The following is a 12,803-nucleotide window of genomic DNA, read 5'->3' as shown; positions in this document are numbered from 1 at the left end:
CTATTGGTTTTGGCTTCCCATCATTCATAGCTTGGAAAAATCCACAATTTGCTGCATGCGTGAATTACCCAGTGGTAGTACATGTAGGGAAGGTTTACTATGTATTTAAAATGAGGCTATATTATTTTTCCCCAAAACAGCAGATCCCACCCCCGATTTAACAATTTTAAAATGAATGTACAGTATTTGCCTTAGATGATATTGTCTATTTTGCATGCTTTCCATACCCTTCTGGACTGTTTTTGTAATACTGGATGAACATTTCAATTAGACTTATTTAGACTGTAAAATAGAGCTAACATATACTCTTCTTTATGAATAATCAGAGCATTAAAATAATTGTTGGAAATGATTTAAATTGAAAGCATTTCAAAACGTAAGTAGATAATTTAGTTGAAATAGTCACATTTATCTCCATGTCTGTTTGCCTTTCTCATAGTCCACGAACTATTCCTAGAAAATGTATTCTAGGAGAGATCACCTAAACCAATAAAAACGTAAAGATGCAATAAATTGTAGACTTGCATTTTTTCAGTAATATATAATCTTATATCTCCCCACATTAATATCCGTGTACTCTAGTCAAAGCTACTGAAACTTCCACATTGATTGTTTTAGAATGAACATGAATTTTCTGTTCTTCTAGATCAGTGATTCCCAAAGTGGACGCTACCGCCCCCTGGTGGGCGCTGCAGTGATCCAGGGGGGCGGTGATGGCCACAGGTGCATTTGAATGTTTTAACTTTTTTTGTCTTACCTTTCTATTCTGAGTTCAAAAAAAAGTATCATAATTTCAAACTTCAATGTTTCTAATTTACACCTTTCTTTACTATATTTTACGAAAAAGGTAGAAACATTAATACATATATCTTTCTATTTAATTGCTATTAAAAAAATTAATTTCCAGGGGGCACTGAGTAATATTTTTTCTGGAAAGGGGGTGGAAGGCCAAATAAGTTTGGGAACCACTGTTCTAGATTGAGGTGGAGAATTTGGAGCCCTCCAGATATTGCTGAACTACAACTCTTATCAGCCAATGCCAGTATAGACAGTGGTGAGAGATCATGGATCTTGTAGTCCAGCAGCATGCGGAGGGCTGCAAATCGTCTGATTTAGACAATGTGAGAAGTTTCTTGTAGAAAGGAGAAGAATTTCAGTTCAGTCCAGCACAATCCCTATTGTGATGTGCCTTAAGTCATTTCTAATTTATGATGACCCAGTGATGAGGTTTCCTTGGTAATTTGCCCTTGCCTTTGCCTTCCTCTGAGGCTGGGAGAGTATTACGTGTCCAAGGACACCAATGGTTTTCCAGGGTCAAGCAGGGATTTGCACTCTTGTCTCCAAAGTGGCAATCCAACCCTCAAATCATTACACCATACTACTACTATACCCACTGCGTTTTTTAACATTGAAGGTTTCTGTAGCTGCTTATTTTGTTTGTGTGTTAGGATGCATTCAGTATCCATAGTATATCCATTTAGTGTAGCTTACTAAGTTATGTTCCCCAGTCCACTTCCAAATGTGAAGATTATTTCTGTCCAAAAGAGTAAGAAATGCCAGAGAGAGAGGCATGATGTGAGATTTCCCTATGGACATTTGGCAGTGTTATTGCTGGTGAAATGTGTTTTTTAAATCCCAGCTCACATTTCATTTGGCTTCTTATGTTCCTGGCTCTTGAAAATGATATAAATAGCATTGAGTTGATTATTTCAATGTTTCAACTTTTTGTATAGATGAACGGCCTGTCACATGTGCTTTCAATATCAGTTTGTTGTTTTCATAACCACGTTCTTTAGAAAAAATAAAAGTGGCCATAGGCCTTCATTTCTGATTGCATGTAAATGATTAGACTCACTAGTCTCTTTAAGTTCTTCAAACACCAAAAATTATCCCAGAATAAACTACCTTGTCAACACGCCACTTTATTTATTAATTGTGATGTGGGAATAATTGGCTGTTTACCTATGTCTATATTTGGGGAGGGGGAGGAAACAGATATTGTTTTAATCTCTTTCAAGAGTTGCCCATCTTTCCTGAAGTCTTAGGTTTATGTCATAGAATTTTTAATTCTTTTGTTTTGATCCCATGTAATGTCATATTGTAATTCTTTATATATATTAAAAATTGCCATGTGGCACAGAGAAGCTGTGTTGGAAAGAAAAGGAAATCTAAACAACACTTGGATTCATGAGACATGTTCTGTAGTTCTTTGGATCCTGATTGTTAGGGGAGCCATTTGCATGTGAACATTCATATACATATTGCTTAGTTGCAGCAGGGCGGGTATACTGTTGAAGATGAATCTTTCCTTTGATTTTGCTGCAGGAGCTGGTTGAGACAGAATGGTCTCATTATTGTTGGAGTACTCCTCTTCTCCTTGCAATCGTTCCAAAAGCTCTTGCACTCTTCATCAGTATTATTGTAGTTCTTTGGCTGCAGGATATTTGGCAGCTGTTGCACCCCACTGGCAAACCCTATTCATACTTCTCTTCTATTCACCCCTGCCATTGGAGAATTGATTTCTCTCTCCCCTGTTCTAACCTTTCCCAATTCATTTGAATTGTTCAGTGTAAAACATTTTAATTTCATATCATACAACCATTCAGCTTTCCGCCACCCCCACCCCCCTATTTTTAACTTGTCAGTAGCATAACACTAGCAGGTCTTTTCTAGAGAATCTGTTTTTAAAATGTTGCATGTTTAATTGTTGCATTAAATGTTTGTATTTTTGTTTAACCCCCTTAAATACTTTAAAACAGTGGGTATATTTTTGCAGTTTCATGTTGTCCCAATATTATACCTTTTTAAAAACGATTTCTTAAATGTGTTGCCGAATGTCAGAGCTCATTAGTAAGCTCACATGAGCTCTAATGGGTTATAAAACAATTCCAAGCCTTTTAGACAGAACGTAATTTCACAGCAGACATTTATAATTAGTATTGTAATCTTATCCATGTGTTTTTAGAGGTAAGCACCTTTAATTTCAATAGGTCTTACTTCCAAGTAAGATATGTAGTCTAAATTCATCTTAGGTGAGTTGCATACCCCACATTGCAAGTATGTTGTGATACTTCATGGCTTTCAGATATGAGACTCTTTTTGAACTCATTAGTAAGGAATAATTGATACCATATGTAAAAAAATGCCTCCAGATTTGCAAAAAGTACATTTTGTTGTAGAAATGTTACTCCAGAAATACTCAACTTCTTCCTCTGCCTTCTAATAAGCTCTGTTTTGAAAAATAAAATCTCTCATATTGCTTATAATCACGTGTCTTCTATTAGATTCTTTTGAATACTGTTAGCTTTTTAGTATTAATTTCAGACTGCAATTTTCTCTTGATTATCCATGTGCTTTACAATGCCAACTGGATATATTATGTTCATTGTTCATATAATTTTTTCTAAGCTGTATTCTGTTAATAGGCTTTAAAATCGTTTCTTCTTTTAATTTTCAAGCTCTTTTTGAAGTCTCCTTGTTTAAGTTAAAGTGAAAGCTACTTTATTCTGTTCTCTGCCAAAAAGTGGTTTGGCAAGAGTTTGTGATTTTGGCCAAAAAAGTCAAACATATGGTAACAGTTAATTTTTTTGGTAGTTGTACCCTCATGAGAACTCCTTCTGAGAGCATTTCATATTTTTACCTAACCTGCTCTAGCTGCATAGGCTATTGATTTGAAATATGATATGCCAGTGTAAAAGTAGACCTTTAAATAAAATGTAAGCTCAGGATAGACATTCATATTAATCAAAGAAACCCTTAAATGAATTTCCTCCAAAGCTGATAGGTCATCCTAAAGTTACCTTGTGTTTTCTAGAGAGCTCACAAACTATTGTTATTACAGTAGACTCATGGGAATTGGTAGATGTTGGATAACTATAATTTCTGGTTGCTTGGGAGTTGCTATTAAAACAGGCCCAACTAGTAATACACTCTTATCCAGGATACTTTGTGCTTTTCCTGCATGGCGGGGGGGGGGGGGGTGTTGGACTAAATGGCCAATGTGGTCTCTTCCAACTCTGTGATTGTATAATTCTAGGCTTCTAAGTTTCTATGAAATATTGTCAAGAAAATCCTGTGATATGGTCATCTTAGGGGGTTGCCAAATATAGGAAACAATTTGAATGTGCACAACTGCAGATAATAATAATCATAAAAAGTTATTTATACCCCGCCCCATCTCCCAAAAAGGGCCTTGGAGCGACTTGGAGATGGCCTTGTGGCTTTTATAGTTGTATAGAAGAAGAAATTTCAGAATGTATTGCTTGTTACCTGGTTTGCATGACTAATACCACCTCTTAAAATACATGATTCTTAAAGGCAAAGGGGTCCTCTTCAGTTTTTAGTCTAGTAACCCTATGCCAACTTGGAAAACCACTTGTTTCTAATGCAAAAGTTATTTGGAGGAACAAATGGTACCTCAGTGCTGAGCACATTTTTTGCATGCAGCAGGCTATAGGTTCAATCTGCAGCATTTCCAGGCTCCTATCTGAAACCACACAGTCATAGTATAGAATAAGAGATCAGTGGTATAGCATATCTTTTATGTGTGTAAGGTCCCAGGTTCGGTCTCTAGGTAAAGCTAGGAAAGCCTTTTGTTTGAAATCCTTGAGAACTAGCCCTTCCTTCAGATACCTGTGAGTTTCAGACAGCAGATGCAGGAGCTAAATTCTAAATGATGTCATGCCTTTTCCATTCTAGGGTCTACTGACAATGTGGTTTATGAACTGTATGGCTTGTCTTAGAATGATCTATAGTTCTTTCATCAGACTTCTGGTCTTCATGTTGCACAGAGGGAGTAATAGTTTCCTAGTTGACCCTGTAACACTATCTAATACCTAAATGTGCTGCATTTTGGCCAGTGTTAATTTTTAATATAAAAAATAATCACAATAAGAACAATTAATAATAACGGTTACTACCATTATCATCTTCACCATAGCAACTGCTGTTAATTAACTTCTTAATTCAACATTGTATTTGGGATATTTACAGTAGTGCTCATAATGTAATAAGTTGTAATTTTCATTTATGTGTAATATTTTACATTATCCTGATCTAAAGAGGGTGCTCCTCTTTATGTTTGCAAAACATCTGTGAGCTAAGTTGAGAGAAAATGTCTAGCTGAGGCCCCTTCTGCACTGCCGTGTAAAATCCAGATTATCTGCTTTGAACTGGATTATATGACAGTGTAGACTCATATAATCCAGTTCAAACCAGATAACATAGGACCTCCCCACACGTGCCGCTGGAATTGTCGTGGATCTCTGTGAATTGTGATGATTGCAGCGGCGTCCACACAGGGAGAATGTGTACATGCTACCCCACATCTTACACCGTTCTGGCTTCTCCTCTGTCTCATCACACCGGGGAGGGGGGAGTGTCAGGTAGCCGGCTCGACCAGTAGATTTCTGTTATATTTCCCCAGGGTATAATGGGAGCCAGCGAGCTCAGTGGCAAAACTGCTAAAAATCTGTTGGTGCTGCCATAAAATAGCCTATGTGAAGAGCTCCCTGGATTATATGAAAGTGTAGAAGGTCTGAGAGTCATTTTCTGAACAAATCTTGCCACAAACCCCTGTGATAGGGTTGCCTTAGGGTTGCTATTTAAGGCACATAACAACAAGAAATTTGGAAAATCTTTGTTGAACTAAGGAATGTCCTTGTGTTTATGTCTTGGCTATTTTTTCTTATCTTCTCTAGCTGGGAACTTCATTCAATTGTTTGAGCTCCCCAATATACAACAGGCGAAACATGAGTTATAGCTGATGGGCTCTTTTTGTATTCCAGCTGTTCAATACTCAGATTTCTATTTTCATTCCCATTTCCCTGGTAAAGCAGTGTCTTGAGGTGGAGCAGTGGCTCCAACTATAGTTTATCAGAAGTAATGAATTCTCCCAACTCAAACCTTGGATTGCAAATAAGCTCCAAACTTTAATTTGCTATCTTGGTTTGACAACCCCCCTACAAACTGTGATCTGTGAATGAGCATTTAGAGAATATGTTTGGGTTTACTTCTTAATGCAGTTTGTATATGTACAATATGTAGGGTATTGCATTTCTCCGAGATGTGCGTGAGTTACAAATTAAAAATCTATTTCTTGATTTCTGCGATATCATCATGTAGTTCCAGTGTACTTCCTTTTTCTTTTCTCAAGAGTGCTTGGTTTTGTCTTATGGAAATGAGAGACCTTCAATTCTGCAAACAAATTTGTCACTTGAAGACACAGGTGTGTGTGGAAAAAACCCTGAAGTGTTACCTATAAGATGTGGTGGAGAAGCTTAGAGGGATCAACTGGCTCCATTAATTTCTCAGCCAGAGAAAGGAGATAGCGAATGCCACCTGTATATTGACGTACACTTTGATGCTATTTTTATGAAAACAACATGTAATTAAAAACTCATTTTACAATGGTTACTAAATAGTAAGTACAAAAAATAACCTATTGCAGTAAGCACTGAATAATGTGCTCCATACATGCTCAAGAGATGGAATTAAATCATACTGTAGTTTCATATTCTTTTTTCATATACACATATACTTGGTATTTTCAGTAGATGAGTGTGAGGAACATATTTTGGGTGTCTGTATGTGTTTATAGACCCTAAGAAAGTGAGCAGAATATTTTACATATTTTAATTCTCAAAAATATGAAAGCTCTGCTTTTATCTTTTTTATACTTTTATGAATTTTATGTTGGAAAATGTTGAAAGCACTTGAATAGGAAAGCTTCAGGTTTTTTTAGTTGTTGTTTGGCAGTCAGCTTCTGTTTAAAATTCCTTTAATCTATCTATTGCATGCTTCTGTATTCCTCTTGATAGCTAAAGGCACTATGAAAGATCCTCCTTTACATGAACTTATTGAACAAATAATGCTGGAAAAGGCTTTGTTTTTTTACACCATAAAATGGACTGTTGTGTGAACTGCTAAAATTCTATTTGCCTTTCTTGTTTTTTCTTTTCTTTTTTCCCATCCCTTCCTTTTGGAAGAAAACCACAATTTCTACGCTAGATCTAAAGTTTCATTAAAATTGCTTATGCCCTGTCCCAGGCATTTTAAGTGGGCCATCTGTCTAAACATCTCTCTATTTTTTTCTGATCATTTCCTCGACTTATTCATGAGCCATGGGAGGGCTTCTTTGTAGTCTCCATGTAGCTGGTTCAGTCTACCCACACTGAATACATCTATGTGCTTGCATAACATATCTTTTCACAGTGCTGAAAATTCTCTGAACTTGGTTCAAATGATTGGCCCACTTTCTGAAGGGTTTCTCTCCCCCTTCCGCTGTAAAGATTTGTATGCAGGAATTGACCTCAGCAGCTAAAGAATACAGCACATTATTCTTGATCGCTTACAGGCCTCCTACTGTGAAAGTTATGATGAAGGATTTCTTAATTATTCTTTGACCATTAATATTGTTTAAAGTCAATATATCACTTTTATTTAGCTGCTGAAACAGGTAATTGTGCAGCAGAAAAAATGACTTCTAATATTTGTGGAGTGTCACACAATGTATTTTTACAGGTCTGGGGCTGTGCCAGTTTTTACCTGAGAATCAGAAGACAAATGACATTTTAATATAGATTTGGTATTCTTTAATTCCAAACAGCTGATATTTTGAATAGTAATAAAGAAACCCATACTCTTGTTTTCATAACTCTTGGTGACATTCCATTGCATCATATAAAATCTTTTCAGTGAGGGGTAGGGCAAAACACTCTTACTGCAAACTGTTTATTAAGTTCCTCCCTGCTGATTGGTTGATAACTATCAAAGCCTAGGTAGAACAACTATTTATCTTAGATATTTGAATGAAACTTTACATTATTACTTTTAACTTGAGAGCTTAGTTTAATTATATAGATCTGAGTTTCATGCATCCAGTTTTCCAAATTTTCTGAGGGTTCTTTTGGTCATCCATTGAAACAATTACGTTTGTTTATTGTTTTTATATTATTCATTTATGTCCCCACCCCACAGATTTGGCATTCAAGGTGGTTTACAAGTAAAACAAGTTCAAATAAAATCATCAAAACATGCAAAAATAATCATCGAAAGGTTATTAAACTATCCATAGGATTGAAATCATTTAACACATATGGCAGATTTGAAACATAACATGGCAAGAACAAAAGCACTTGAATAGCACATCATTAAAACACCTTGCTGTCAGAATAAAAGTGTTTTTAGTTGCTGGCAGGCTAGTCTGATGTATCTTAGAAAGTCTGGAGCCTGGAGGCTACTATTGAGAAGACTCTTTACAACAGCCATGGGGATGTCAGGGTTGAGAGAAGGCCCTTCCCTGAAGATTCTGGGCGTATTTATGTGAAAGGATGCAATTCTTCAATTAGTATGGCCCTAGGGACCTGCAAACCTTTTTTAAGGTGGAGAGGCTCAATAATGGTGGCAGGTTGTTATAGATCTTGCATGCTTGCAAATGCTGTTTAGAAAACAACATATATTTTTTACTATAATAGTACCCTTTATACTTGTATATAAGTCTAGAAATGTTCATCAAAAAATTAATCCAAAAAACCTGGATTAACTCCGAGTAGATTGGTAAAAACCGAGCGCTTAGTCCATCCTGGCAAAACCTCAAAGAAGTACCGACCCCTTGTACTCTCTCCACTGTGACACTAATTCTGGCTTTTTTGAATATTTGGATGGGTAAATGGCAACAGTGGCCAAGTGGAATGCAAGATAGATTGTGTTTTTCCTTATTGGCGGAAGTCATCGACCTCCAAACTAAAAACAAATGGAAATCTATAAGCAGAGCAAGCAGTTCACTCTTACTGATGCCTTTTGGAATTTATCCTAATAAAGATTATAGTAGGTCATTTAATTATCACTGGCAGAAAACAAAAAAAAAATTGTGTTACATTTTAGAGCAGGAAAGGTCAAACTTCGGCCCTCCAGGTGTTTTGGATTTCAACTCCCACAATTCCTAACAACCATTAGTTTTCCCATGCCTATTTTTGAGGGATTAGGGGTGTCCTTTTATTTAAAAATACCACCTCTTGAGATATAACACACAGCCTTGCCATCCTACCTTCTTAGCCAGGGAGCATCCCAACCAAAAGATTTACAAGGTGGTGCTCTACTGCAGGGCTCTGGGCAATGGTATTTGCAGCACTATCCCGGCTATGGGATACATTAGGAAAAGGAAGCTGCTTCTTTCAATGTATCCCATGACCCGAAAAGGTAAAGGTAATGGTTTTCCCTGATGTTAAGTCCAGTTGTGTCCGACTCTGGGGGTTGGTGCTCATCTCCATTTCTAAGCTGAAGAGCCGGCATTGTCCATAGACACCTCCAAGGCATGACTGCATGGAGCGCCCATCACCTTCCTGCCGGAGTGGTACCTATTGATCTACTCACATTTGCATGTTTTCAAGCTGCTAGGTTGGCAGAAGCTGGAGCTAACAGCGGGCTCTCACTCCGCTCCCCAGATTTGAACCTTTAACACACTGCGCCACCGGGGGCTCCGTCAAGACCAGAAGAGAGCTGCAAATATCATTTCTCAGCTCCCCAATCTTCAGATTCCTGGTAAACCTTCAGTTGGAGCTCCACTTGTTGGTCACTTTTTGTTGTTACAAGCATAAGCATAAATCTAAAAAATTACAGCATTGTACATCTGGTTTACAGTCTCATAACTACTGAACAGAGTGTCACCCATTGTCTTCATCTGCCTACATCATGCACAAAAAGATCAGTTAAATCTGAGACATCTTCCCACACCTCTAGTGGACTGCAGAAAACTAATTCCATAACAAATGTAGAGTGAAAGAAAAGTTAGAAAAAGTAGTAAAGCTACTACTCAGTGACATCAGAGTTGTAATTTGTCTGATTTTTAGTTTTTCTGGGAAACTTTCATAACAACCTGTAGATCACCTTATGTCAGTTAGGCCATTGACCCATGTTGTCCACTATTTACAGTGGCAGTAAATTTCCACAGTCTACATTCAGAGTGTCTTTTGCAGCGCTGCCTTTTAAAACTGGAGATACTTTTTTACAAATTACTTTAGACAACACAATTTGATTTGCACAGATTGCTGGTTCTGTTGAGGTTTGGGAAGGCATTGCATATCAGACACTCAACCCCATTGTTTGTCCCTCTTCGAACACAACTGTATAGTTTGTGCAAGGTGGTTATAGGTAGGCTTATACGGTAGCATTTTTGCTTTTTTATGCAATTACATTTATTGAGGTTAAGGTAACTTTTCATTTTCTGGAAATGTGGTAGAGAATAATGCTATACCCCAACATTATTTGTGGTGTATGTGGTGAGAAGGAAGCAATAGGCTACTGTCATAATGCAATCACTAAGCATATGTTGAGTGATAATAGGGGCATACAATCACAAGGAAAGAACTCAAGGAGAAAAGTGGGCCAATTATGGTAATGAACAGGTAGCCAAATAAAAAGGATGGAAGAGAGCACAGGGTAACAATGTGAAAGTATGATTAGCACAGTAAGCAGCTGGCACAGCCTAACTATTGTTGTCATATGTCTGGGATATCATGGCAGAATGCCGCTTAAGGACAGGCTGAAAGGACAAACTGCTTAGTTTGTGCATTTCTACAGGGAGTTCTTGAAATATATAAAGGTTGCATTGGGAGACCATCAACTCCCAGAAAGTTTCATTTTGGCAGCTTGTGATATTACTGATTTGTATTAGGATCTCTGACTTAACTTCTAAACTTGATTTTGTCTCTTGAAGTAAGCAACTTGATTTTCTCTCAAAACTGTTTTAGGAATAAAATGTGTTTCGAGAGATTAGGGGAGTTTCAAAGCTGTAGGAAATTAATACATAAGAAACCTTCCCCATACCTTTATATCTGTCTTGCTGTTTTTTATTAATAATAAGAGAGATCCACAGGAAGTACTAATTTTCTGATGAAATCCATACTATTTTAATGAAATCCTCAATATTATTAAAAGACGAAGTTCTGGAGTACCCTCTACATGATGTTTTATATGGCAATAGTCTGATACTGAGTATATTGAAGGAGGAGATAGATGCAAGTTAGAATTCTTATTTTCCCCACTGGTTTCAAAAGTACCATGGAAATCCTCCTCCCAGTCTTATCTTTCAAAAAGTGATACTATTTTATTCAATAAGATGTTAATTGTTTTATCAGTATTTTGTTTTATTAAATTTGTAAGCTGCCTGGAGCTGGGGGAATAAGCAACACATTTTACAGTCCTTCCACATTTTCAGGTTTAACCTTTGTGGATTTGCTTCTGCCTTACACCATTTTAATAGGGACTTCAATAATACTGGTGTGCATCTCAGGTTGTGTTTAGTTAAATCAGGTTTAGTCAGCAGTCAAATCTTTGGAAGGATATGTACGTACTTGGGTGGGTGGCAAGGGGGGAAGGCCAAGCAGTGCAAAGAGGGAGGACACGTGTATGTCCCCCTGCAACTCTCTTCCTCAGGTAGGTGGTTGGAGGAGAAGAAGGGATTGGGGGAATATGAGGTGGTGGGAATTGTGTGTGTCTTCCCTTGGCTTCTCATGCAGTTAGCTGGGGAATGGGATGGGACAGGTGCAACACACAAAGGTAGAATGCTTATATGTTTCCTTGAGCACTGACTCACTTAAGCAAGCAGGGGAAAGGGGACTAGACGGCAAAAGAAGTGAGATTGAATATGTGTGTTTTCATCACACTCACTTGGTTGGGCACTCAGGAGGGGAGAAGGAAATGGGATAACAGAAGGTCCTGCACTCCTAACTCCTGAAAAAGTTAAAGGCCAAGTGCATATGTCTATAGAACAAGGCCCAAATCTTTGTTAATTAAAAGTAATCCTGTGACAAAACATAGGCTGTGATGAAATATATTTTGGAGGTTTTTTTAAAGAGTCTTTTTCATTTTGTTGTTACTGTAGAGTTTCTGTTATTCAACCTGATGCAAACAATTGGAAGCTTTCTGTCCAGCTGGGAGATACAGCTCACTCTGTCATAGCTTCATGTCAAGGGTCAACATTCTTGGTAAGCCTTCAGTCATTTGTAACAAATAGTAAATATTTTATGATTGTGTGGTATTCTTGATTTTGCTTCCAAATCTTAGGACTGGAATGAACAATAAACTATGCTGAAGTGCTAATTTATTTACACATGCTGCACAAACACAATGATCATGTCAGGCATTAATTTTCATGTGATATCAAAATAAGCTGAAATTCCTCCAACATCATCAATGTGCAGTAAGGTGACTCCATATATGTGCCTTAACTATTAAAATTCTTACTGCCTGTTGAAAATAGTGACTGGCTTAGATCAGAAACCAGATACTCTGAGGGTTGACAGTGTGATTTGCTAATACTAAAATGGCAATTCTTGAAGAGTGGGGTGCAGCTTCCTTAATACTGAGTCGGCATAGACAATTGTGAGGGCTAGTTGAAGATACTGTTCAAAGGCTCTTGGATGGTCCTACCCCTGGTGTAGATCATCTATTGCAAGCATTTAGTGTCATGGTGAAAATTGGACCAGACTCTGCTATATTTGCCTGCTTCTAGTTCAGATGGCTGACATAGAAGGGGGGAAATGTTGTAGGGTTGGCTGTGCAGTTTAACAAGATTCATTGAAGTTCAGTGCTGTGTGTGTTGAGTTATAATCTCTTCTTTACCTTGCTAGTTACAGCCTCTCATGAGTTCCCTGGACGGGTTCTGAGTCTGAACTACTAATTTTCTTGCTAAGTCATAATGAGTGCATGAGCTGCTATTGCTTATTTCATCATCAATGCATCTCTGCACCTTTAGATCAGCAGATCTGAGCAGCCCCGAAAGTGTGGTGGATTATGCCAATAGT

The 12,803-nt window shown here is 37.5% G+C and overlaps 1 protein-coding gene across 2 annotated transcripts in view; it reads left to right on the top strand.

Annotated features, from left to right (window-relative positions):
* The window catches only part of pcca (propionyl-CoA carboxylase subunit alpha), a 299,632-nt gene that overhangs the window by 181,022 nt on the left and 105,807 nt on the right, over window positions 1-12,803 (top strand). For both annotated transcript variants that reach the window (XM_008106964.3, XM_062975473.1), the window contains exon 19: window positions 11,882-11,984. In XM_008106964.3, the coding sequence (XP_008105171.1) occupies window positions 11,882-11,984 (103 nt within the window). The remainder of the gene's footprint in view (window positions 1-11,881; window positions 11,985-12,803) is intronic.

The sequence above is a fragment of the Anolis carolinensis genome, chromosome 3 (assembly GCF_035594765.1).
Source record: "Anolis carolinensis isolate JA03-04 chromosome 3, rAnoCar3.1.pri, whole genome shotgun sequence".
Classification (NCBI taxonomy): Eukaryota; Metazoa; Chordata; class Lepidosauria; order Squamata; family Dactyloidae; genus Anolis; species Anolis carolinensis.
This window is presented reverse-complemented; position numbering and strand designations above follow the sequence as displayed.